The 27,524-nt window shown below is 45.5% G+C and overlaps 1 protein-coding gene across 3 annotated transcripts in view; it reads left to right on the top strand.

Annotated features, from left to right (window-relative positions):
* The window catches only part of MIGA1 (mitoguardin 1), a 95,169-nt gene that overhangs the window by 18,720 nt on the left and 48,925 nt on the right, over positions 1-27,524 (top strand). For all 3 annotated transcript variants that reach the window (XM_068242468.1, XM_068242466.1, XM_068242467.1), the window contains exons 5-7: positions 2,709-2,838; positions 5,553-5,689; positions 7,574-7,697. In XM_068242468.1, coding sequence (XP_068098569.1) covers positions 2,709-2,838; positions 5,553-5,689; positions 7,574-7,697 — 391 coding nt within the window. The remainder of the gene's footprint in view (positions 1-2,708; positions 2,839-5,552; positions 5,690-7,573; positions 7,698-27,524) is intronic.

The raw sequence follows: 27,524 nt of genomic DNA, 5'->3' as shown, positions 1-27,524 counted from the left end.
TTTACTTCCTGGAGCGCCGCTCTGTGCGGTGATTGGCCGGCGGGACCACGTGATGCCGCATGCGTCCAAGAGTACGCATCACAGGACGCGTGAAGAGCTGCATAACGCGGCTCGATCTGACGTCCAGCTTCAACCCCACTATGCGTTGCGTTAGGGGCACGTTATGCGACCTTAACGTGGCATCTAACACAACGTCTTAGTGGGGAAGAAGCCTGAAAGGACTATTAAAGTAAGACGAATATAGAGGCTGCCACATTTATTTCCTTTTAAACAATACCAGTTGCCTGGCAGCCCTGCTGGTCTATTTGGCTGCAGTTGTGTCTGCATAGCACCAGAAATAAGCATGCAGCTTATCTTGTCAGAAACCCCTGATCTGCATATGCTTGTTTAGGATCTATGTCTAAAAGTATTAGAGGGAGAGGATCAGCGGGGCTGCCAGACAACTAGTATTGCTTAAAAGGAAATACATATGGAGCCTTTATATTTCTCTGGTTACAGTTGTCCTTGAAAGTCCAGAACTCTGTGTCAGTATGTAGATGTGAGAGTGATATAAGGTTGTGATTGGAAGAGCACTTCTGGTGAGAAAATTAAATCATCCAATCACAGGTAACCACCACTCCTCAGCTTGCATAATAGCTCCTCCTCTTCCTGCATTATCTCCCAGCAACAGCATCTTCTGGAGGAGAATCTTCAACCTGAGTTTCAAAAAGGAACAGCCAGAAAACAGACCTGATCACTCATTACTATTCAGGTCCACAGCATTCCCGTGTGTACTGCAATCCTATGGCCCCGTTTACAGTTAAAGGGAACCTAAACTGAGAAGAATATGGATTTTTCCTTTTAAAATAATACCGGTTGCCTGACTCTCCTGCTGATCCTGTGTCTCTAAAGCCTCATCTACACGCGTAGATAAGGCTCCAATCCTCCAATCCGGCGGCTCGATTAGCCGCCGGATCGCCCTCTTCCGCATCCCCGCACGTACCTGCCGTGGTCTCGCCTGCCGGATTCGATTCCCCGCTCGGCCCCGCCGGCGCCGCTTATCTTCTGCTCGATTCCCTGCCATTGTCCCCTCGCGGGGAACGAGCCGGGAATCGCGGTGGCAAGATCCGACCTGTCGGATCTTATCAATCAAGCCGCATTAGCAGCTCGATTGATAAGTCACATCGCCTCCACATTTACCCGTGTAGACGGGGCTTAATACTTTCATTCACAGCCCCTGAACAAGCATGCAGATCAGGTGCTCTGACTGAAGTCGGACTGAATTAGCTGCATGCTTGTGTCAGGTATGTGATTCAGCCACTACTGCAGCCAAAGAGATCAGTAGGACTGCCAAGCAACTGTTATTGTTTAAAAGGAAACATCCATATCCCTCTCAGTTAAAGAGGAACTCCAGTGAAAATAATGTAATAAAAAAAAGTGCTTCATTTTTACAATAATTATGTATAAATGATTGTCAGTGTTTGCCCATTATAAAATCTTTTAAATCCCTGATTTACATTCTGACATTTATTACATGGTGACATTTTTACTGTTAGCAGGTGATGTAGCTGCTGCATGTTTTTTTGGCAGTTGGAAACTGCTGTAAACAGCTATTTCCACAATGCAACAGGGTTCACAGACAGGAAACTGCCAAGAGTATGTACTCAGAATTTCTTTGTGGGAGGGGTTTCACCACAATCAGTCATACAGCGCCCCCTGATGGTCTGTTTGTGAAAAGGAAAAGATTTCTCGTGTAAAAGGGGGTATCCGCTACTGATTGGGATAAAGTTCAATTCTCGGTCGGAGTTTCTCTTTAAAGGGAACCTGAAGCAAGTAAAATTATTTAAAATATACACATGACGTAGCTGCACATGAATATTACATACTAACCTCACCATCCCTACCTCTCAGAAGCTCACCATTTTCTTCTTACAGTGATCCCTTCCAGTTCTGACAATATTTTGTCACAACTGAAATATACCAGTTGCTGTCAGTTATATATCAGCAGCTGTCCGTTACAACTAAATGTGCAAGGTAATGTCCATGGTTTTCTATGGCTCAATTGGGTGATAATACAGTTAAGTGTCAGTGTGCTGACCAGGAAGCTGTTATGGGGTAATGGCCATTTTTAAACTGGAGGACAGGGAATTCCATTGATCACAGTGGACAAACAGGAAACAGGAGAGGAGAAAGAGATTGAGGAGTAGACTACACAGGAGGGAAGTATGACCTGTGTATGGTTAGTTTGACTTTTTATTTTCAGTTCAGGTTCACTTTAAGGTTCCCTTTCATCAGTTGCTTTGAATTATAACTGAAAGGACAACTGATTTTCAAAGCAATGCCCATGTTTTCCTATGGCACTGTTCACACTTAACACGTTTTAACTGAAATCTTTTTTTACAATGCACTGCTATGGAGAAGGAAAAAACACGAAACCAACTGATTAAGGGCCTGTTTCCACTACACTCGGATTCTGGATGCAGAAAAACTGACTCCAATGAATGCCTATGGGCCTGTTTCCACTAAACACGATTCTTCTGATGCAGCTTTCCCATAGGCATTCATTGGAGTCAGTTTTCTGCAACCAGAATACGCATGTAGTGGAAACAGTCCCTAAGTGTAAACAGGGCTTTAGTGGGACTGCAGTCCTTCCATGCTTTGTGTATGGTGAAAGGTTTGTGTCCCATTGCTTACATCTTCTTTTACTGCTAATATGTTTGTTATTCTAGGTTAGAAGTGTGAACTCGTGTCACAGCTGCCTCTGTGGTAATTCTACTTCCTGGGATAAAGCTGAGGAGGACGACGACATGAAGCTGGTGAACATCCCCGTTACCACCCCAGAGAACCTCTATCTGATGGGTAAGATGTATAGAATATGTTCTCCTATGCTTGTCAATATGCACCACAGAGATGTAGTCACTTAATCACGCTAATAACTAACGTATGAGGAGCTCAGAAAGCCGGGCAGATAAAAATGCAAGATTTAAAGGACAACTGTAGTGAGAGGTATATGGAGGCTGCCATATTTATTTCCTTTTAAGCAATACCAGTTGCCTGGCATCCTGCTGATCTGTTTGGCTGCAGTAGTGTCTGAATTGCACAAGAAACATGCATGCAGCTAGTCTTGTCAGATCTGGCAATCATGTCAGAAACGCCTGGTCTGCTGCATGCTTGTTCAGGGGCTAAAAGTATTAGAGGCAGAGGACAGCCAGGCAACTTGTATTGCTTTTAACCCCTTGCCGACCGCTCTGCTCCGATTGGTGTGAACGTGGCGGCAGCCCCAAGACGACTACATGCCAATTGGCGTGAAGTCCTAAGGTGAGGTTTTGCAGTAGATTGCGCGCACATCTCCGCTTGAATGACGGAGCTCCGCCATCAGTCTCCCAGTGACGATCGCCGCTAGGAGACTGTTAGATGACGAAACCGATGTCTATTTACATGGTACAGTGCTGCGCTGTACTGGGTACAGCCATGTGACACGACTGTCCCCCTGGGTGGCTGAGAAGCGATCGGCTATCATAGGCTGACTGTGGGAGGGAGGGTAAGTTAAAAAAAAATACTAAAAGAAATGGAACAATTTATTTAAAATAAAAAATGTTTGTATAAAAATAAACAAACATTGGAGGAGCAATCATAGCTCACCAATCGAAAACTCTGTTGGTGGGCAGAAAAGGGGGGGGGGGGGAGGAATCACTAGTGTGCCGAGTTGTACAGCCCTGCAGCGAGCCCTTAAAGGGGAACTTCAGCCTAAACAAACATACTGTCATTAAGTTACATTGATTATGTTAATTAGAATAGATAGGTAATATAATTTTTTTACCCACCCTGTTTTAAAAGAACAGGCAAATGTTTGTGATTCATGGGGGCTGCCATCTTTGTCATGGGGGCAGCCATCTTTTTGGTTGAAAGGAGGTGACAAGGAGCAGAAGACACAGTTCCAACTGTCCTGTGTCCTGATAACCCCTCTAAGGTGCACACTCTAGGCATCAAATGTCAAATTCAAAATGTAAAAAAAATTTGCACCAAAACAGCAGAACGAGAGCAACAACATCAGAAATCCCATCATGCTTTGCACAGCATCAGGGGAAAAAAGCCCGGGCAGTTTTCTTCTGTGCAGCTAAAAATGAGGCTTGGATAAGAAAAACAAAGTTCCGATGCTGTGAAACTGTTAAAGAAACACCAAGGGCCATATCCTATTCAAGGTGATAAGTAGCTTGCAGATGCGAGCTACTTATCACCTTGCCATCGCGCGAGGATTACCGGCAAATCCTATTGCCCATATCCTTCGCGCGATGGCCGATCGTTAGGGAGCATTACTCAGGCGAAAGCCTGAGCGATGCTCCCTGTTACCGAGCGATGGGGAGTGAGGTTTACGCTGTGGTGCTGTCCATCAGCACCACGGCCTCACTCCCCACACATGCGCACTCGTCCGCCGAACATCGCCGACATCTTCCGCCGCAGCATCTGGGGGTCTCCTTTAATAAGGAGACCCCCAGAGCTCCCCGTCGGGTCGCCGCACAGTTTAGAAGCCAGCGCGCAGCTCTGCCGGGCTCCTCTGTCATACGTACCGCCGCCGATCACCCGCCGCCTCTCGCCGCAAAATCCGTCACGTAATTACAGTGTATCTAACACTGTAATTACTGTGCGCATAGAAGGAGCCCGGGCAAAGCATCTTTGAATCTGCAGCCGGGCTCCCCATTGGTCTGCTGTCTGAACCAATAAAATGGCTCACACAGCAGACCAATGGGGAGCCCGGCTGCAGATTCAAAGATGCTTTGCCCGGGCTCCTTCTATGCGCACAGTAATTACAGTGTTAGATACACTGTAATTACGTGACGGATTTTGCGGCGAGAGGCGGCGGGTGATCGGCGGCGGTACGTATGACAGAGGAGCCCGGCAGAGCTGCGCGCTGGCTTCTAAACTGTGCGGCGACCCGACGGGGAGCTCTGGGGGTCTCCTTATTAAAGGAGACCCCCAGATGCTGCGGCGACGACGTGCGTTAGCTAGTTTAGACCTGCTTTTTGCAGGTCTAAGCTAACGCTCATGTCTGCCGGGAAGCATCGCTTCCCGGAGACATGATAAGGGTAATTGGATTCCGTGTTAAGAACTCGCTGGGCGATTTATATCGCCCAAGCGAGTTTTTTTCCGCCTGGGGGGGGTCTAAAGTTTAATTAGATTAGGCGATGCCCCCATCGCCTAAGTTAAGAACTCGCCAGTGCTTAGCGCTGGCGAGTTCAGCAATAGAATATGGCCCCAAGCCTTTTCAGTGCTGCTGAGTCGATTTTTAGTCCGGAGGTTCACTTTAAAGCTGCAGTGGCCTATTTTGTAGAAAAAAATTACATGGTCACTAGGGGGTTTAATGTAAATTAATATGGCAGCCTCCAAAAAGCTCTCACCTCGGGGTCACTTTTTACACAGCGATTTATCAGGCCTCTTGCACACTACATGTGATTCCGATTTTAAAAAATGCAGCAGCATGCAGTACTTTCTAGTGTTTTTTTGCTGCTGTGACTACTCTATAATGATGATAAAATGCTCAAGCAACAATGTCTTGATCTTTCATTGCGGGGCAGGCATGGAACTGTTTGAGGAGGCCTTGCGACGATGGGAACAAGCACTAACTTTCCGGAACAGACAAGCAGAAGATGAGGCCAACTGCGGTTCTGTGCGTCTGGGGGCAGGGGACGCTATTGCAGAGGAGAATGTGGAGGTGAGGCTCTCTCTGCTCTTAGCGCTATATGCTGGATTAGCCTCAGGGCTAGTTCGCACTCGGCGTTTGGAGCGCCGCTAGCCCGCGATCGCGTTCGGCTCAGCGATCGCAATTTGCGGTCAAAATCCTGGGATTTGCGCTTGCGTTTCCCATTCAATAGAATTAGAATCACAGCGCGATCGGCCCCGAAACGGTGTATGCAGCGTGTTTGCGATTGATCAAAATCGCAAACGCTGCAATGTGAATATATCCATAGGGATACATTAGCAGCAGCGCTTTGCTGATGGCCGGGGATCGCCAAAGCACAGAAGAATCGCCTCGAGGGTCCTTTTACACTTAATCAGTTGGTACGCGTTTTTTTTTTCCCTCTCCATCGCAGTACATTATGAAAGTGCTTTCAGTTAAAATGAGTTCCGCGTGAGCAGTGCCATAGGAAAACATGGGCATCACTTTGAAAATCCGTTAACTTTCAGTTATAACTGAGAGCAACTGGTTAAAGAGACACTGAAGCAAAAAAAAAATGGATATAATGAATTGGTTCTGTAGTATGGATAATAGAACATTAGTAGAAAAGAAAATATTCTCATATTTTTATTTTCAGTTTTATATAGGGTTTTTTTTTTTATAACATTACATAATTCTCTAATATTTTCAGTTTACACACTACTCAGCATTCTAAATGATTTCACAGGGCAGGCCAGTGAACTATTGACCTATCCTCTGCAGAGAAAAAGATACAGTACTGCCGGTTGAGATGCCAAGCTTCAGAAGACAGAGCTCTCTGCCACTTTGAAAGTTGTGGAGCTCAATTGCTCTTTTGCATAGATAACTGGAGTTTCTTAACCCTTCCTGTACTGGGAATATTAGATTTATGCCTCTGATGCTAATGTTTTATTTCATAGCTGTACTATACATACAAATCATTATATCATATTTTTTTTCTTCAGTGTGTCTTTAAGTGTAAAAGGACCCTAACGCTTGATTCACAGTGGTCAGTTGCATAACGCACGTGTTAAAATGTGTGTGAACTGCAACTGAGCCCGGACATAGACTTTAAAAAGAAACTCCGACCAAGAATTGAACTTTATCCCAATCAGTAGCCCCCTTTTACATTTACATGATAAATCTATTCCTTTTCACAAACAGAACATCAGGGGGCGCTGTATGGCTGATATTGTGGTGAAACCCCTCCCACAAAGAAATTCTGAGTACGTACTCTTGGCAGTTTCCTGTCTGTGAACCCTGTTGCATTGTGGGAAATGGCTCTTTACAACTGCCAAAAAAGCAAGCAGCAGCTACATCACTTGCCAGCAGTAAAAATGTCACCATGTCATAAATGTCAGAATATAAATCAGGGATTTAAAAGATTTGACAATGGGCAAACACTGACTAAATAATTTATACATAATTATTGTAAAAATGAAGCACTTTTTTTAATTACATTATTTTCACTGGAGTTCCTCTTTAATGCAAAGCCTGTGTGCAGCAAGTTAGAATAATGTGATCCATTACTGTGAACATCCTCATAGAATGTTATGGGCAGTAAGTTGACTTGCAGAATTTTTCTGTAACGCAACTGAGCACTGTGAACCTGGCCTGAGGGTTAAGCACTGGCACGCTATATTCTCAGTTGCTGGCCAGCTGCAGTTCTGTGTCTGTGGGCAGGGGGCGCTAGTGTTGAGGAGACTGTGGAGGTACTGCTCACTCTCTGCTCTTAGCGCTATTTACTAGATTAGCCTAATGGTTGAGCCCTGGCACTCCATATTTTCCATGCTGCTATTACACTCTCAGATTACAATAATGGCATGTTTCAAGCAAGTAGGTCATTATTGCAATGAATATTTTATGATATTAGCACATCCTTTACAATTAATATTTTTCCAGGATATTATAAGTGCCGAATTCATCCGTAAACTGGAATCCTTACTGCAGCGTGCCTACCGACTCCAGGAAGAGTTTGAAGCGTCCCTCGGTGCGTCCGATCCGGCGTCACTGGCTAACGGCATCGGTGAGTACCAGGAAACTCCATTTGCTGTCTCATTGCCAGACCTGAATGGTCGTAGCAGCTTATAAATAAAATGAGATGTCTTATTTAGAAAGCTCACCACATTTATAAGAATACAGTTAGGTTTTTTTTATCTGTTAGGGCGGGTTTCCATTTGCGAAGTGATGCGAGTGTGGCTACGCAGCCACATCGCATCACTTCCGCCACCGGCCGCATCAAGTGTATTGAGGAGAAAGGACTCGGTTGCAGGCTGATGCCGCCGTGCGAAAATCTTTAGCATGCTGCAGATTATCGGATCGCACCACTCCGCACACCATGCACCATGAAACTGTTCCACTGGCGTGCATGTGTTTCAGCACACCTGCGGTGCGATGCGGCTATGTAGCCTTCACCACTCCTAGTGGAAACGAGCCACCCTTATGGTGGTGGGTAATGCAATGACAGCCTAAGATACTTTCCTTAAAGAGGACCTCCAGAGTCAGTACTAAAATCCGGCAGCCTGCAAGTAAAACAAAGTTATATTTACCCGAGAAGCCTTGTCCCACGATGCCGCCCCGAAGTCCCTGCGTCACCCGACTTCCTTCGCCTGGCCCCGCCTACTCTTTATCCGCAGAGAAAAAACGCCAGGCTACTTACTACAGTAAATAGCTTGGACAGTGCAATACATGTTATGTAAGTAGAGCAAGTATTTATCTACTTATATATGTGGGTTTTTTCTGAGATAATATGGTTGACAGCTCCTCTTTAAAGTGCACCTGAACTGAGTAAAATTATTTAAAACTAGCTGATGATCCGGCGTTGCCCGGATATGTATTTGGCTGCTGTTGGCAGCTCACACTTTTTCTAACCCTAACACACAATTACTCAATGACCAAGTTTGTGAGCTTTGTGGTCTTTGGCATCAATAATTTGGATTGAAATGAAACAAACCTGATTGGCTGTTTTTGGCTCCACCCCCTTTTCTAAATTTGAACTGTTCCCATTCACCTTAAAGGGAACCTGAAGCGAGTAAAATTATTTAAAATAAACACATGACGTAGCTGCAACTGAATATTACATACTTGCCTCACCGTCAGTTCCTCTGAGAAGCTCACCATTTTCTTCTTACAGTGATCCCTTCAGAACTGAAATATACCAGTTGCTGTCATATATATCAGCAGCTGTCAGTTACAACTGAACGTGCAAGATAATGTCCATGTTTCCCTATGGCTCAAGTGGGTGATATTACAGTTTAACAGTGTGCTGACCAGGAAGCTGTTATGGGGTAATGGCCATTTTTAAAATGGAGGACAAAGAATTCCATTGGTCACAGTGGACAAATGGGACGCAGGAGAGGAGACAAAGATTAAAGAGAACCCGAGGTGGGATTTTATTATGCTAGTGGGGCACAGAGGCTGGTTGTGCACACTATCACCAGCCTCTGTTGCCCCATGGTTGCCTCAAAGACCCCCCCTGCGCGCCGCTATACCCCCGCAGTGCTGGCGACACACAGCGTGTCGCCAGCACAATGTTAATCTAAGCGCTGTCTGTCAGCGCCGCTCCCCCGCTTCCTCCGTATCGGCACTACCCGCCGCGTCACTTCTCTCCAACCAGCGGGAGGGAAGGGACACAGGCGGGTAGCGCCGATAAGGAGGAGGCGGGGGAGCGGCGCTGACAGACAGCGCTTAGGTAAACATTGTCGCCAGCGCTGCGGGGGGGTATAGCGGCGCGCAGGGGGGGTCTTTGAGGCACACCATGGGGCAACAGAGGCTGGTGATAGTGTGCACAATCAGCCTCTGTGCCCCACTAGCATAATAAAATCCCACCTCGGGTTCTCTTTACGGAGTAGACTACATGGGAGGTAAGTACGGCCTGTGTATGATTATTTTGACTTTTTATTTTCAGTTTAGGTTCTCTTTAACGTTTAGCTGGAGTACCACTTTAATCTGTAAGCATTAGTAAAAGGAAGTAAATGAGACTGCCTGGGAGCCATTATGCACTCCCTTGAAATCCGCCATTAGCAGTAATGGCACTAGAGAGAGTCTGGAAAATGTTAATGTGGCGTTCTCTGCCAGCGGCTGGAGTGTTTAGTCTGTGAGACAAGTAATGTGTTCTGGAGAAATCTAAAGTGGGTGAATCAGGAGGAGATGACATCCGGCTGCTGTGCATGCTGCCTCACTGAGGGCTTCACCGCGACAGCGGCACCACCAAAGCCTTTGAAGTTCAAAATAAAGATTGTACAAGTTGGAAAGGATATTTCACCTCCTGCCCGTCCTGCATCGGGTACATTGGTTTGTGAATGTTGCTGGTCAGACACCGCTGTCTGTAAGTGAATCCTCAGTCGGGAAGGATATGGATGGTTCAGCTTGCATCTTTTTTCCTTATTCTTTCAAATTCCAGTTCAGGCACCTGATGACTTCCTGGCTAATCTTTTGATAAGCCATACAGATGTCCCTGATTGCAGGGGGTGGACCATGTATGACCAAGCTTGAACCACGTAATAAAGGCGGCGTCTTTCAAGGAGCGGCATCACGCCCGCCCCCCTTCCCTGGCTGCCGCTCCTTCACCTGCTTTGGCAGCCCCCTCCTCCACAGTGTACGGATCCTCTCGGGCCTTGCTGCACTGCCTGACACTGATTCAGACTCTGTGGAGAAGGGGCCCACCCGAGCAGGTAAACGAGCAACATGTGGGGGGGACAGGCTGGATTCCTATAATGCAGGCTACCTATATAGTGGGGGCAACTATGCCTGGCTACCTATACTGGGGGCACCTATACCCAGGGCTGTGAGGTCTGTACAAAAATCATCCAACTCCGACTCCTCAGCTTATGAAACCTCCAACTCCGACACCAAATACCCAAAATGTCTCTGACTCCAACTCCTTAGTCTAATACTTACCATGGATGTGGATTTGGTACAAAAATGATCCAACTCCTAACTCCGACTCGTTAGTTTGTGAAACTTCCAACTCCAGGTGCCCAAAATTATTCCTCAACTCCACAGCCCTGATTATACCTGCCTACCTATGCCAGGGGCACCTATACTTGGCTATCTACAATGACGGCACCTACCCGGAGTTGTTTTGGGTTGCATTGCGGTTATAACGTGTGGTGCAAATTATTGAGTGCTCAGCGATCATACCAAATTGGTATGCATTCTCATAAGTTTCCCTCAGACAGCAAAAAGTCTAGAACTGGCCCTGGCTGATTGGGATGAAGTTCGATCTTGGGTTAAAGTGCCTCTTTAAGCAGAGACTCCGCTTCCCGAGTGATAGAGAACTGATGCCATCAGGGGGTCAAGATCACCTCCGGATATGCAGCTGATGATCATGAGTGTTTGGTTTGAGTCATCTCATGTCTGTAGGTAGTTTAGCGGCAGGTGAAGTGACTGAGTGGCAAGTGGTGGCAGTCCTCCGACTCTTCTAGAAGGACCCTTTGTGAAAAGAAGTCTGGTCAGGCCACGCATTGGCCACGCCAGACGTTTTCTAGCAGATGCTGGTGAATAATGAATAGCTGTAGCACATGCTGACAATGAATTGTTTGCTCACGTGTCTATGCGGGGCATGGGATACGCTCTCCCGGTCGTCTTAAAATCCCAGCAGCTGACAACACGTCCTAAATATAAGTGCAGATAGGTTTGAAAAGTGCATCTGCTTCTGGGGGAGGGGGCGCTGGGTGTATTCTTAGACCACACGTCATGCCGGAGGGATTCTGAGCTGTCTCTAATAAACAGTCACAAAGCATTCATGCGGCCAGTTATCCTGACGCTTGCTGATTCTCCTTCACGGTTCGCACCTGTTTCAGTTTGAGGTTTTCCTTATTACACCATCCTCCATCGCTGTAGTTGTAGCTCATCTCCCAACACATTAATAAAGCGGAACTATAACAAGGACTGAACTTCATCCCAATCAGTGGCTACTGCCCCTTTTTCCCGTGAGAAATCTATTCCTTTTCTCAAATAGATCATCAAGGATGTCTGTGTGGCTGATGTGGTGAAACCCCTCCCACAGTGTGATGTCAGGACCTAGATCCTGACAGTTTGCTGTCTGTGAACCTTGTTGCATTGTGGGAAATAACGTCTGCTTCCGACTGCCAAGCAGGCAGTAACCCCCCACATCTATATTTAACCCATACTTTTAGCTTACCACATTGTTAATGGATGTGTTTATAGATAGTAGCAGTTGGTGCTTTTTTTTTTTTAAATGTCTGCCAGTAGTAAAGATGACTACCTGTAGGCTCAGGCTGGGTTGAACAGCATGAATGAATTACATGGCGCATAGCAACCATTTCTTGATCTATGCTCTATTTTTTTTCTTTTTCTTTTTATTCTTTTTTAGTTCTTAGTTTTCAATGTATTGATTTATTTTTTCACCTACTACTAACTTTCCATAAAGTTCATCTTTAAAGGGAGTGTCCAGGCACATTAAAAAATGACATTTATTTATCCTGGGCTTCCTCCAGGCCCTTGCAGCCGACATGTCCCTCACAGCAGCTCCCCTCCCAGCCGCTGGCCAGCGGTCCCCGCCCGGTGCAGAGGCCGACCTCACGAGGTCGTCATCTGCAGTGCCTGCGCGAGCGCTGCTGCCAATCACCCGCATGTGGTGTGGAGTGTACTGTGCAGGCGCAGAACTACTGAGCCTGTGCAGAGCACTCCAGCCCAGGCGCAGTAGAGGACAACTTTGCGAGGTCAGCCCTCTGTACCTGCGGGGACCCCGGGCTGGCAGCTAGGAGCATGGGACATGTCGGCTGCAAGGGGCTGGATGAAGCTCCAGGTAAGTAAATGTCATATTCCCTTTAAAGCATGCCTTTAAGTAGAACAAAAACGTTTCCACATCATAAATACAGTCCATCTCCTCATGGGGGAGTCTCAGGTTTTTCTTGAGCTTACTAAATGGAAGTTGCTCACCCCCAACTACCAAAATAGTGTGTAGGCAGGCCTGCATCTTTGAATAGGTCCTTTGCTGGGGGTGCTTTTGTAAACAATAAAGGAAATACTGAGAATGCCACATGAGGAGATGGACCAGTCTGAAATCTGTCAGCTTTTGAATATCTAATGTAAGTGACCACAACACGGGGAAAAATGATTTATAGTGCATTTAACGCTGGGACAAATGTACATTTTATACTTTTTTTTTTTTTTTTGTAATAGTAGTCATTAAATCAATGTTTTTATCAAATTACTGTATGTGTCTAAACTATTAACATTGTATGGTATATGGTTAATTATAAGCTAGGCATACACAGGAAAATGATGGCTTAATATGCCAAGCCAATCGATCCCTCTCTGATCCGAAATTGATTGGATGATAGTGGTCGGTTCCTACACCGCATGTTTATTTTTGATAGATTTTGCCAGAAATCCGTTAAACATTGTTTGAACTGCAAACATTATTATTATTATTATTATTATTAGTTTATAAAGCGCCAACATGTTCCATAGGACTGTACAAAGTAGGAAAACAAGGGGTACATAATAACACAGACAATGATATACATCAAATATGGAACTTACAAAATACAGAACTGGTGATTACAAAGACAGATGTAGCATGATGAATAAAATGTATAACAGTGCAAGCTATGAAATGAACGAAAATCCAAGACACCATAAGGGTGAGAGAGCACTGCCCTTGCAAGCTTACAATCTAAAGGAATGGGAGGGAAACAAGAGGTGGGGAGGTATGTGGTATACATACAGGTACAGTGTCTGTTTAGGTTATCTATTGAGGAGTAAAACTTGAGAGGTTAAAAGGGAACGGTCTAAGCTAGAGCATATATATGCTTGTCGGAAAAAGTGCGTTTTGAGGGAGCGTTTAAAGATTTCAAAGGTTGGAGAGTTACGGATGTGCTGTGGAACGGCATTCCAGAGGAGGGGTGAGGCACGTGAGAAGTCTTGTATACGTGAATGCGAGGAGGTAATTCTAGAGCAGGACAAAATAAGCTCTTGTGCAAATCAGAGTTTGCAGTTGGGTTGGTCTTTGGAGACTAGTGAGGAGATGTACAGGGGAGAGAGATCACTGAGAGCTTTGTAGGTTAGGGTTAAGAGTTTAAAATGGATCCTCTCGGTAATTGGCGGCCAATGAAGAGCTTGACAGAGAGGGGCAGCAGAAGATGAGCGAGAATAAGAGATGAGACATGCTACTAATGTTCTATTTATTATACGTACTACACAACTCAATCTCATAAGTTTATTCTCGCTTCAGATTTGCTTTAAAAACTATCTCTAACACGGGTCAGGAACCTTTTTGGCTGAGAGAGCCATAAACGCCACATATTTAAAAATGTAATTCCGTGAAAGCCATACAATTTGTTTCAAACTGGGACAGTGCGCATGCGCTGCAGAGGGCTCACGTCCCTGTTGCCATGGTGATGTGTATACAGTTGATCCACCGGGCAGTAGTAGTGTCAGACACGTCTTCAGCTTCTCTTGGGTTTCAGCAACATCAGCAATTTCAATGAGAGCCCGACAGTAGAAATACTGACTAACAGCTTGTACAATTAGCTAGCTGACTTGAAGGTTGATTCACTTTGTAGGATAAGATCCCCGCACTTTGATTGGCCCAATAGGCTGCCTATTGGGCCAAAATGCTGGGATCTCGTCCTACAAAGTCACTGGACCTGACAGGATCCAGAGTGGGACAATTGGAGCAGCTGTTCCTTTTGGGGTAGCATGAGTAAGTTAGTAGCGCATGCTACAGCAGTAGGGTGCCTACTTTGAAAATGTTATTTGCGCTGCCACACTAAGCTGCGCTGCTGGAGCTGTGTAGCTTAGTGACTCAACCCCTAATACTTTGTCTGTGAGCCAGATGCAGCCATCAAAAGGAAAACATCTGACTCCCAAGCCATAAGTTCCCTAACATTTTGAGACTTTGCATTGGATTATAAAGTCTCATACACACACCTAGCATAAAGTGAACCAGAGATTAAAATAAACTAATGAGATAAACAATTGGATCTGTCCTTCTACTCTTAAACTGACTCTTTTAGATATCTCAAGGTTTTATTTTATGTATAAACATTTACAAAGCAGATGTAATGTTTTATAGTCTCTGCCCAATTGCAGTGTCTCAAGAGTCCCAGAGTGAAAATACATGAACTATTGACCTTTTTTATCTTTTCCCCTCACAGTAAAAAGCCCAGGTATCTGCTTAGGAAAGTGTTTTATAGCTGTAATTTGTTATCAGTGAGCCGACTGAGTCCTGACTGGAAAAAAACTGTCAGTTCCATAGCTAATTATAATCTCTTTCAAGAGGAGCTGCCAGCCATACTATCTCAGGAAAAAAAAACTCAAATATACAGTGTAAGTAGAGAAATACTTGCTCTACTTACATAACATATGTATTGCACTATCCACGGTGATTCCTTTGAATTTTATAAAGGAAAAGTAGAGAATCCTATTCTAGACAGTTTCCATATTTACTGTGGCTATTTTGAAGCCAGCCCTGATGTAATATCCGCCCTTACTCTCCTCCGCCTGATTTGCCCGCCCTTCACTATAGAAAGTGCATTGTTTCAGCCTGAGAAATTTTGGCCAATCAGAGAGGAGCAAAGGTGTGGGAGGGGAAAACAGGAGGGAAAGAGGCTTCAGCCAATCAGGCTGCATTAGTTAAGTCTGAGGGGAAGTAGAGAAGCAAAAAAAGACAACCCAGCATGCCCTGCAACTTCTCTTTTGTGTACCAAATTTTCTGTGTACCAAATAAAAGTCATGTAAACTTGGGAATAATTTAATCAACAAGAAAAGTAATAGTGATTTTAACTTTTGGATTGCTTGATTAGCATCCTTATTACTTGTTTACCAGATAAAAATAAAGAATCGATTTTATGCCCGACAGTTACTCTTTCAGACAGGGAAAAAAGAAAAGAAGCACAGCACAAGTGTCTGTATGCTGGCCACTGTATAGGCACATGTCTATCTCATCATCTCATGTGATGTCATCTCTGGTACACTGTAATGGCCCATACTCACGGGCAACTTTTCTTCTCTGTCGCTAGCACACGGGAGCGTGTGCGTGACAGTTCGGCGACAGCTCGTCGCCACGTCCCTCCGCGTACACACGCGGAAGAGGGACCAGCGGTGCGATGGAAGCTGTCACCGACGTTCCTCCTCCCCCCGCCGGAAGCTCTGTGTTCTTTATGGAGGTTGCTGTCGCTAGTCCGCATACTCACGCGGACTAGCGACAGTTGCGGCAGAGTTGCTGCGGCAACTGTCGGCAGGCGATTGACCGCGCCAATCGCCTGGCGACAGCAGCGACGAGCAACCATTCGGGGTGCGCGCCCATGCAACGCCTCATACTCACGGGCAACCTGTCGCCGCAACACGCGCGCCGTGCGTGTTGCGGCGACAATTGTAGCCCGTGAGTATGGGCCATAAGTTGGCTGAGGTGGGCGATCACCACCTCCTCAGCCAACAATCAGGCGTGTGTACTGCAGCCGGCGACCCTCAATTCGCTGGGTGGATCAACTCAACCCCAGCGATGCGACATCCATCTAAGGTGTGTGCGCACCGTAAAATAAGATTTGTGGCGGGTAAAGGGTTAAACGACACAAAAAGATAACGCGCTAGAGTTGGGGTGGAAGGAACAAGAAGAGAGAAGGAGAGAAAGATATAGCATATTGAAAAATGGCATAACTTGACCCAGACAAAAATAAAAGGACATTTCTAAAGTGCCAGGTCACCTTTTATTTTCTCTGAGAATGACTAATTAGCGCCTTGTTTACAATGACTCATTTTTATTAATGCAACTTATTACTGATGGTGCTGCTGCCATAATCTTGTGCTTCTCTGCTTTCTTAGAACACATCGTCATTGAGCTTTATATTCTCACCGGATCATTTATATGATTGGTTTGCTATTCAGAGCTCTTCTCAGTGACCGCACCCTCCAATCAGATTCCTCCTCCTGTCACCTGGCTTCTGCTGCTGAGAACCGTGATCGTTCTCAGGTCGTGTTCAGGCCTAGGATGGCTTTGTGCCCTCGCTCTCTCCTCCACCTGCTGCAGTATTTCAGACACATGCCACCAGACCGCTGGTCACTCTACATACACATTGCAGGGCAACTGTTTACTACAATTTACTGTCCTGCTGATGGGAAATGTCATTATGAACCGTGTTCAGAGTCACGCTCTCTCCTGTTTATTATAGCTTGTTCTATTGTGGCGTCACGTGTCTTTCCCAAGCCTACGTGTATTTATTTATTAATGTTACTAGATATAAGCCCGCCCGTTTTTAGATATTAGGGGCCCCCATCCCTGCCACAACCCCCGCACAGTCAGCACGCAATGTGTACGCATCCAAATGATGCAATGTGCGCACACACCTGCATGACACAATGTGTACACAAACACCCGCTCCCCCCCCACCCTATGCATTCATCCTCATGTCCTCCTGTCTCAAGTTCACCCACATGCTGCGCATGCACATTGGCCAAAACACACGGGCACAGGCGGATGCAGGGACACAGGGAGATTATTATATAGGATGCCGGTTCAAGCAGCTGGATTTTAGTGATTAATTAAAGGGGAACTGAAGTAAGAGGTATATGGAGGCTGCCATATTTATTTCCTTTTAATCAATACCAGTTGCCTGGCAGCCCTGCTGGTCTATTTCTCTGCAGTAGTATCTGAATAACACCAGAAACAAGCATGCAGCTAGTCTTGTCACATCTGATAATAATGTCAGAAACACCTGATCTGCTGCATGCTTGTTCAGGGGCTATGGCTAATAGTATTAGAGGCAGAGGATCAGCAGAGCTGCCAGGTAACTGGTATTGCTTAAAAGGAAATAAACATGGCAGCCTCCATATACCTCTCTCTTCAGTTCCCCTTTAAAGGACAACTGAAACGAGAGGGATAGGAAGGATAACCTATTTAGTCCCTTTTAAATAATACCAGTTGCCTGGCTATCCTGCTGATTCTCTGCCTCTAATACTTTCAGCCATAGACCCGGAACAAGCATGCAGCAGATCAGGTGTTTCTGACATTATTGTAATTGACAATATTAGCTGCTTGCTGGTACCTGGTGTTAATCGGGCACTACTGCAGCCAAATAGATCAGCAGGGCTGCCAGGCAACTGGTTTTGTTTAATAGGAAATAAATATAGCAGCCTCCATGTCCCTCTCACTTCAGTTGTCCTTCAAACTCTTAAGAACCCCAAGGTTGAGAATTTAGTCTTGGGTCCCACAGGAGCTAAATCAGCAGCTCTTTGGAATCACCGGCATTTCCAAAATCGCTAGACTAATGAAAGTGGTTGGAGATGAACCCAGTGAAGTGATTGTGAGTGCTTTAAATCATGGCTCCTGCAGCATGTTTGGAGCAATTGCGCTGCAATAGAAAGTATAGGATCGCTGCAAAATTGGAATTTTGCATTTCTTGGCAAGGATCAGGGAGTCTGTCCACAAAAAGACTCTTGAAAGTGACGACCCCGACAGCTGCACCACCCAAGAACCATCTAATGTATGTACTGGGCTTTAGTCTTGTTGAGTTCCAAATGAAGTGACACTCAATAGAGCTATATTTTAAAAGGTATTCGATTACCACGCGATGGATAACGATGCATGCGAATTTAACCATAGCAGTGCTGGTGTGCTTTTCCATTGTTTCCATTGTTGAAAATTTGCATACCCAAACCTCATGCGAATTTCCTATTAAATACATTGTATGCGATTCGCATAGCCGTATGCGAATTCTGATGGCTCTGCCATGCAAATTTTTTCTGCACAGAAAAACGCATAGGAATCCTGACAAGAGGAAACAGTCCCATTCACTTGTATTGCTATGCGAATTTGCATGCGAAAAACGCATGCAAATTCGCGATAGTGGAAATGGGCCCTCACTCTGCTCCTGCAAAAGTCTCAGCAGTGTTTGTTACTATTCCCTCTCCAGGTTGCCATTGACACCCAGGCTAAGAGGTAATTCCGCTACCAGCTTTTGCTGGCGGACAAATTACACTGTTTTTATTGTAATTTGGACTCCGTCTTTTGCCGGCACCCAAGTTACTGACTGAAGGGTGCTATAACCGTAATTCACATTACGGCCTATGGCGGTGCCCAGATTTTCAAATGCTTGCACCTTTTCATTTATCATTTGCATACATTGCAGATGAGCTGCATATCAAGCATTTATCCCCCATCTGATGCATTGTATTTATTTGCTACTCCTGCTTCCTAGAGTTAGCAATGCATCCAGTTTGCAGCTGCTGCCAGTGGTATTCATTGCAAGCTGGGAAAGCCGATGCAATCTTGCAGGGGGTGCTCGGTGGGCTCTATTTCCTTTCCGCTGGGCTACCCTGTCCGGAAAAATTTCTACAGAACCAAACTTGCGGTCTGTTCAGCAGAGCGTGCAGAAGGGATGCGTTTCGAAACAGACCAATGTGAACGGATCCATAGGTTAGCATTGGAGCTCATATGCAATTCACATTTTCTCCTGAGTCTTCTTCTAGGTGATATTTTCATACCTTGTCATAAAATGCCTTTTAAGCCCCATCTACACAATACGATTCAATTACGATTCTATTTACGATCTGATTAAATCCAACATGTCCGATCGGGATTTGATTTAATTCGATTTGCCATTGTTTTGCAATGGCAAATCGAATTGAATCGAATCCAATCCCTATCGGACATGTTGGATTTAATCGGATCGTAAATAGAATCGTAATCGAATCGTACAAAGAATCGTATCGTGTAGATTGGGCATTAAACCACTGGCAAACTAGAAAATTCCTAGGAGATAAGGAGTAAAGTTAATTGCATATGGGCCTGGATCTGATCCGCTAATGTACTGCAGTGTTCTCTCCAGAAATTTTTTCTTGCTGGGTGGCATGAAAAAGTAGCCGGGTGGGGCACGATCAGTGAATACAGGGCTGGCGCTTTTTTGCACAACTCTGATTACAGCAGAGGAGAAAGTGAGCCGATGACAGCCAGGTGCTCACCAAAACTAGCCGGGTGCAGCCTGGGGAGAACACTGTACTGTTTTTGTTTTTTTTGTTTGTTTTTTTAGTGCCAGTGTGAACTGGGCCTTATAACTCAAATGGAGAAGGAATAAATTATTTCTGGTCACAGACGGTCTGCAGGGGTCACACTGTCTGATTCATTCTTCTGCCATCACCTTCTTACTCACAGATCCAGAACAAATACTCTGACCCCACTGACTGTACGCTTGTTTCAGATGCGTGACTCAGATACTAATAAAGCCAAAACATCAGTGTGACAGCCGGGCAACTGTTGTACAAAGTAATAAAGATGACAGCTTCCATGTTCCTCTCACTTCACTTTTCTTCAAGCAGAACTGGCTCAGAACAGTAAGACTTGGGATTTGGTTCCGCCACGGTCTTCAAGTTCACACAGATGACAAGTTCTTTAGAAGTTACAGAGTTGTCACCGACCAGCTGGCCAAACAAGCTGCCTGCAGCAGAAGGGCTTATTACCCGCACCTGGTACCCCTCCTGTAGAAGAGCACAGGTGGCCTTGTAGACTGTAAAACAGAAGAGAAGTCTTTCCCCCCCCCCCCTCCCCCCCTAGTAACTGCAGACAATTGAGTTCAGTTTCAGGCAGCATTCACACACGGCAGCCCTGAGCTATGGGTGATGATGGTGTTGCGTAGAGTGACTGAGTCCCATTCAGTACAGGTTAATGGGGCCACCCATCAATTGCATCAGGACAGGTGGAAATTTCCATACCATACCGAGCTGATCCTCTTTTGGTGTAAATTGTGCACCAGGCAGCGGCAGTGAGAGAACAGCATGCATCACTCTGCATGGTGTTGCGTGTGAACGATCTCACTCTCTCAACCATTGCTTACTGGTCTAGTGTTGAATGTAAGAGTCGGGTCACACTGGGGCCACTGCTGAACTGCTTCCCAGAGCAGACAGCACGGGGCTAGTGGACATTCATAATGGACTTCATGATTTCTTATGCTACAGGTGTCAAACACAAGGCCCACGGGCCGAATCCCAGTTTGCTGAAACCAATTGGTGCCATTTCATCTCCTGCGCATGCGCAGGACTGGCCACCGGGAGGCTAAGTTCACAGTGGGACGTTAAAGTCGCGCGTTAAAACAGCATTTAACGCAGAATAACTCACTGCAATGAAAAATCAATGCCCTGTTCACAGTGCACACGTTGCGTTGGTGTCTAACGCTGCACGTTAAATAAAAGTACTGCATGCAGTGCGTTATACACGTTATTAGCTGCGTTGGACTGTTTGCACATGCTCAGTAATGACTTGGAAGCATACTTTTCATTGCCTGTATTTTTTACTGTATCTGCTGTATGCGACGGTAACTCTGCGTTGCCACTTTTTGGGCGCGTTGCGTTGTAAGCTTGCGGTGCGACTTTAACGTGGCATCAAAACGCAACGTCCCACTGTGAATCTAGCCGGAGGGAGGGGATTAGAAGAGTACGGAGCAGCCAGAGAGGACGGCAAGGGACGCCATGCACCTCATGAGGCTGGAGAAAGCCCCTGGTAAGTATAAATACACCAAGGAAACCCATCTCGGGTTTCCTTTAAGTTTGATATACTGGTCTCAGCATCAGAAACCATTCCTGTATCTATAGATTGCAGTATATTGGTACGTAACTCCACCTTCCCAGTGATGTTTAGCCTTGGCTATCTAGTTACTGTACGTCCATCGAGTTCCACCAGAGAACAAAGTACAACACCAGCCTGCTCCCTCACATATCCCTGTTGATCCAAAGGAAGGCGAAAAACCCTTAGGGCCCGTCCTCACCTGAGCGGGAATCGTGCGATTCCCGCTCACTGCAAACAGCTAGCAGTTCTGCAAAAACCGCTACACAATGTAGCAAGTGGCAGTGTTCTTACTGCCACGGTTGCGGTTAGCATGCAGCGGTTTGCCGGTGACAAGCGTTCCGCGATTATCGATCGTGATTAGCGTGCTAGTCGCGATTGCTCCAAAACCGCCGCAATGTCCAGTGATTTTTCCGCGCTAATCGGGGAAAAATCACTCCCGCAAAACGCCGGCGGTAATCGCCGGCGTTCTGCGATTATAAGTGTGAACGGGCCCTTACAAGGCATGGTCCAATTAGCCCCAAAAGGGAAAAAATTCCTTCCCGACTCCAGATGGCAATCAGATAAAATCCCTGGATCAACATCATTAGGCATTACCTAGTAATTGTAGCCATGGATGTCTTTCAACGCAAGGAAAGCATCTAAGCCCCCTTTAAATGCAGGTATAGAATTTGCCATAACTACTTCCTGTGGCAATGCATTCCACATCTTAATCACTCTTACTGTAAAGAACCCTTTCCTAAATAAATGGCTAAAATGTTTTTCCTCCATGCGCAGATCATGTCCTCTAGTCCTTTGAGAAGGCCTAGGGACAAAAAGCTCATCCGCCAAGCTATTATATTGCCCTCCGATGTATTTATACATGTTAATTAGATCTCCTCTAAGGCGTCTTTTCCCTAGACTAAATAAACCCAGTTTATCTAACCTTTCTTGGTAAGTGAGACCTTCCATCCCACGTATCAATTTTGTTGCTCGTCTCTGCACCTGCTCTAAAACTGCAATATCTTTCCTGTAATGTGGTGCCCAGAACTGAATTCTATATTCCAGATGTGGCCTTACTCGAGAGTTAAACAGGGGCAATATTATGCTAGCATCTCGAGTTTTTATTTCCCTTTTAATGCGTCCCAAAATTTTATTAGCTTTAGCTGCAGCGGCTTGGCATTGAGTATGATGATTTAACTTGTTGTCGGAGTACTCCTAAGTCCTTCTCCAAGTTTGATGTCCCCAACTGTATCCCATTTATTTTGTATGGTGCTAGACCATTGGTACGACCAAAATGCATGACTTTACATTTTTCAACATTGAATTTCATCTGCCATGTATGTGCCCATATAGCCATCCTATCCAGATCCTGTTGCAATATGACACTATCTTCATGAAAAGCTCAGTGAAGCTCTTTTGCATAGATGACAACTTATATTGTTTTCCACTACAAAAATATAAAAAAAAAATATGAGACTCTCTTCTTTCATACTAATGTTTTATTTCTTAGCTGTACTACACATACAATTCATTATCTCATAAGTTTATTTCCTCTTCAGGTTTGCTGTAAGTTACATTCAGTAACGTTCCTTTTACTCATTCCCATTTGTCCTGCCACCCCTCATTGGCATTTTTTTTAATACTAATTTATATTAAGTTGATCTCTTTCACATTCCTGTCTAAAAGGCAGTAAATATCTCTAGTTGCGATTTAAACCCGCCGCAGTGACTCATGCTCTTGTGCTCAGTTTCCCGTATGATGAATATTTTGTAGAATTACTAAACCAGCAGCATAAATCAGCCTGCTTCCTGTGTGCGCGGCTCTTGCTTATCCCCGGATTTCATGGACTTGTATGGTGAACTGAATGAATTGGACCGGCTGGGCGGCTTCCTTCTCCGAGCGTCCTGGGATCAGCTCCGGAGGAATCGTTTATATATCAACATGTCTAAACTTCAGACGTTACACAAACCACGTCTGCTCTACCTCTGCCAACCACGGATGTCTGAGCCACCCCAACGTGACATTCTACTGAGGATACGTTATGAAAGCCAAGAACAGGCACCAGAGTCATACATCCGATTTTTATATCATTGTTCTGTACTTGTGATCCTCAAGCTTTCATAATGGATTACTTTTTTTTAACAGAAAAGTGTACAAACATTCACCAGCTGTAGGTTAACGTATACCTGATCCGTGAAGAGCAACTTAAGATTAGCACAGAAGTATGTTCATGCTGCATCCACATACCTTGAATACAAGTCAACCTTGTGTATAAGTCGTCTCCAATATTCAACCCTCTGAAGCTGGAATTTTTTATTGACTCAAGTATAAGTCTACCCAGCAAAGTTAACCACCCTGGCGTTCTATTGATTGTGCAAGGGTGGCTGCGCAGCACTAATTTTTTTTTTTTGTTAAATCATGTAGCTAGCCTAGCGCTAGCTACATGATAGCCGCTGAGCAGCGGCATCCCCCCGCCCCTTCCAATCGCCTCCGGCGATCAGAGAAAACAGGAAATCCCGTTCAGAACTGGATTTCCTGTTTGGCTTCCCCCGTCGCCATGGCGACAATCGTGATGACGTCACCGACTGTTACAGGTCGGGTAGCGACGGATCGGCGGCGATCGCGTCTAACACGCAGCTAGCAAATTGCTAAAAAAAAAACTGTGAAAATCGGCCCAGCAGGGCCTGAGAAATCCACCGCGGCGGGAATGGACGAGCTGAGCTTGTCATTACCGCCAAGGTGGTTAATGACTGCACTTGGGGCTCAAGAGGGGTTAATGATTGCACTGCATACAGTATTGCAGCCAATAACTCCTCCAGGCCCCCAAGTGCAGCCCGGTATTCCCAAATTACCTACCACCCCTTTCCTTGTTAATGGTTGTGGCCAGGACTTTTAGACCTGTGTTTTCTTGGCATTTCCTTTCCTCAAAGTTTCACTTATCACAGGGTAAATTGCTGCAAATGGGAATGTCACTATTAATACACACAGTCAGTGTGCTCAGTGCTGCTCGTGACTCGTGTATAAGTCGACCCCTATACTTTTATGAAATGAATCAGACCTAAATTTCTAGACTTATACTCGAGTATTTACAGTACCTCTGTGCATCGCCTGTTCCTCTCCCCGCCGCGTCTCAATGTCCTGACCGTTTCCTGTCTGTGAGCCTTGTTGCATTGTGGGAAATAACAGCTGTTAACAACGCCAAGCAACCAGGATCTCCCTCTGTGCATATATATGTATATCTATAAAAAAACAAAAACCTTTTAGCCTATTGCATGGTTAGTGAGTGTGGTTATACATAATGGCAGTTGGTGCTCTCTAGTTTTTTTTTCTTGCCTGCCCAGTAGTAAAGATGATTACATGTAGGCTGATTGTGAATGATACAATATGAACAAACATGGTGACTTTGCAATGTCGTATTTATCTTTTTCCCTTTTTCGCTAAAGTTTCTTTTTAGTGATAGTGAATGAGGCGGGAAAGGGAGGGTGATAGGAACGAACAATGCGTCAAGCATGCCTCTTCCTGTCTAAAAACTTTCTAGGAGTGATTGAGGCAGGGAACACTTGTCTTTCAGTTTTCTGCACGCGTTTTTTCTGCATAGCTTTTCTGCACACCAGGAGCTCGATTCACTAAAGTGTGATAACTGCTATCTCTCACAGCAGTTATCCGGCGAGCTGCCACGCGCAAACATCGTTACTTCTAGTGATAAGCAACGGTTTGCACCTGATCACGTGCGCTTTTCACGTGCTGTGATAGCAGTTATCACACTCTAGTGAATCGAGCCCCAAGTGTTTTTCTATGCAGGAAAATGCACACGTTTTTTTAACAGCAGCTGATGTAATTGATAGAAAAAACTGACAAAATGTACAGAATCATGAGGCAGAATGTCCGTTTTTTTTTCTGGGCGCAAACCACATATTAAGTGTGATCTAGCCCATTGAAAACAGTCAAGTGTGTTCCTTGCCTCAAGGGGTTATTATGGGGCCTGAGGGGAATAAGAACAGGCAACACACAAAGGTATTGAAGTACCTTACTTTTGTGTTTACCTTAGGTTGCTTTGCATCAGATTAGGTATACCTTCAATTAAAATTCTTGCTCTGGACACAAAAATTCTCCTGTACACACGGTGAACATTTGTTATGCTAATTTGCTCAGGAAGTGCGGTCATATTTTTTAAGATGAAGAAAGAACCATCACCTCTTTAAAATTAATGAAGGTAAAATGGACACACCAGTGGCCCAGCACTTCTGTGAACCAGGACACAGCATGCAAGTTCAGAAAGTACATATTCATAAGAGTAATTTCAGAAATAAACAAATTTCTGAGTACATGTTTATGAAAATGTTCAAGACCGTAACAGAAGGTTTAACCTCCTGGGGACCGCCTAACGCCGATTGGCGTCAAGTCCTGGGGCTGCAGTTTCCCAGGGAACGGCCGCGTGCATGCGTGATCGTTCCCTGCCACTTCACAGAACGGAGTTCCGTGATTAGCCTGCTAGCGGCCGATCACGGCTAGCAGGCTGTTTGTAAACGTGAGGGGAAAGAAATGCCCTTTGTTAACATCCGTACAGCGCTGCGGTCCCCGGCAGCGCTGTACGAGATCGGCAATCCCCGGCCTCTGATTGGCCGGGGATCGCCGTCCTCTCATAGGCTGATGCCTATGTGAGGTGGAACAGGACGGATTGCCGTCCTGTTCAATTCTGTAGGCGGAGGGGAGGGAGGGGGATGGGGAGAGAGAGAGAGAGCCTCGAAGAGGCTGAAAAAAAAAACCAAAAAAAAAAAAACACCTGCCGCAGCGATCGGACTCCTCCGGCATCATGTCTCCTTAGGGACAAAAAAAGGAGGTGAGTCCGATCGCTGGGCTCCACAGCTGGGCTGTGCAGGAGGCTGAAAAGCCTGCACAGCCCAGTGCTGCAAAAAACAGTCTGGTCGTTAGGGGGGTTAGCACTGTGGTCGTCAAGTGGTTGAACAGTGTAATGGGATTCATCAACCTAATTTAACCTGATTGACTTCATGATCTTCTGAAACCTTCTGGACTTCATTAATACTTGCCTCTTACAATAACAGGTTTAAAAACGGGCTCTAGGTCTTTTTTAACCCTCCTGGTGGTCTATTAACCCTCCTGGCGGTTAATTTTTTTTTTGCCATATAGGCAAAAATCCTTTTTTTTTTTTTTAATTATTTTTTTTTTGTTTCATGTAAAGCTACCAAAGTGGTAGCTACATGAAACACCACTAGAAGGCGCATGTGTCCCTCTAGTGCGATCGTTGACGGCATCAATAGCTTCTCCTGTCGCCATGGCGACGATCGGAATGACGTCATGGACGTCAGCCGACGTCCTGACGTCAGACGCCTCCGATCCAGCCCATAGTGCTGCCCGGAACTCATTGGTCCGGGCAGCACAGGGCTCTGGCGGGGAGGGGGGGGGCCCTCTTGCGCCGCTGCGTGCGGGCGATCAAGCTGTACGCGCGGCTAGCAAAGTGCTAGCTGCGCGTACAGCATTTTAAATGGAGCAAATCGCCCCACCAGGGGCTGAGGTATCTTCCTGCGCGGCATAGCCCGAGCTCAGCTCGGGCTTACCGCCAGGAAGGTTAACCACCCTGGCGTTCTATTAAGATCGCCAGGGTGGATGCGCAGCAGTATTTTTTAATTTTTTTTTCCCTATCATGTAGCTAAAGTGTGTCTATGATACCTCAGCGCAATGGATACCACTTTGTCCGCATAAAGCAGGATAGTCACAGTACCTGTTCCTGGAGTTCCCACCTCTTGGACTTTGCGGAGTGAGTTAAAACGGAGCTGTGATCTTGCTGTAATCCCGACCACTACCAACACACACCGCTCCGTATGGGTGCTAGGACGGTCACGCTGGACGGATTTCCGGGCCTCTAGGTCATGTGATCCACACTGGATGGTTCCCCTGTGCGTTCCAAGTGCGTCCTCTGCGCGGTGCTGCAAGAGAAGCGGAAACAATAGTGCACACTGTGTGGGGCCGAAAAGACCAGGCGCAAGAATCCACTTACTAGAAAAAAGATGTTTAATAGCAGTATTGCAATGTAGCCTCCACTTCCCGACTCGAGTTTCGGCTTCCGCCTTCGTCAGGGGGTGGGGCTACAGACACAGGAGGTTATTTTTATTTACATAACTCCTCCCTCCACATCACGGAGGAGTTAAACCAACAGTACATAAATATATATATCTGCATGAACAATAAAAGTCGCGTGTTTGGATTGCATCAGTATCAATTGCAGCAGTATAAATTATTTTATTAATTATTTTTAATTAATTATAATTTATACTGCTGCAATTGATACTGATGCAATCCAAACACGCGACTTTTATTGTTCATGCAGAT

This window comes from Hyperolius riggenbachi, chromosome 6 (assembly GCF_040937935.1).
Source record: "Hyperolius riggenbachi isolate aHypRig1 chromosome 6, aHypRig1.pri, whole genome shotgun sequence".
NCBI lineage: Eukaryota > Metazoa > Chordata > Amphibia > Anura > Hyperoliidae > Hyperolius > Hyperolius riggenbachi.
Note: the sequence above shows the minus strand (reverse complement) of the source record. Positions and strands in the feature narration are given on the sequence as shown.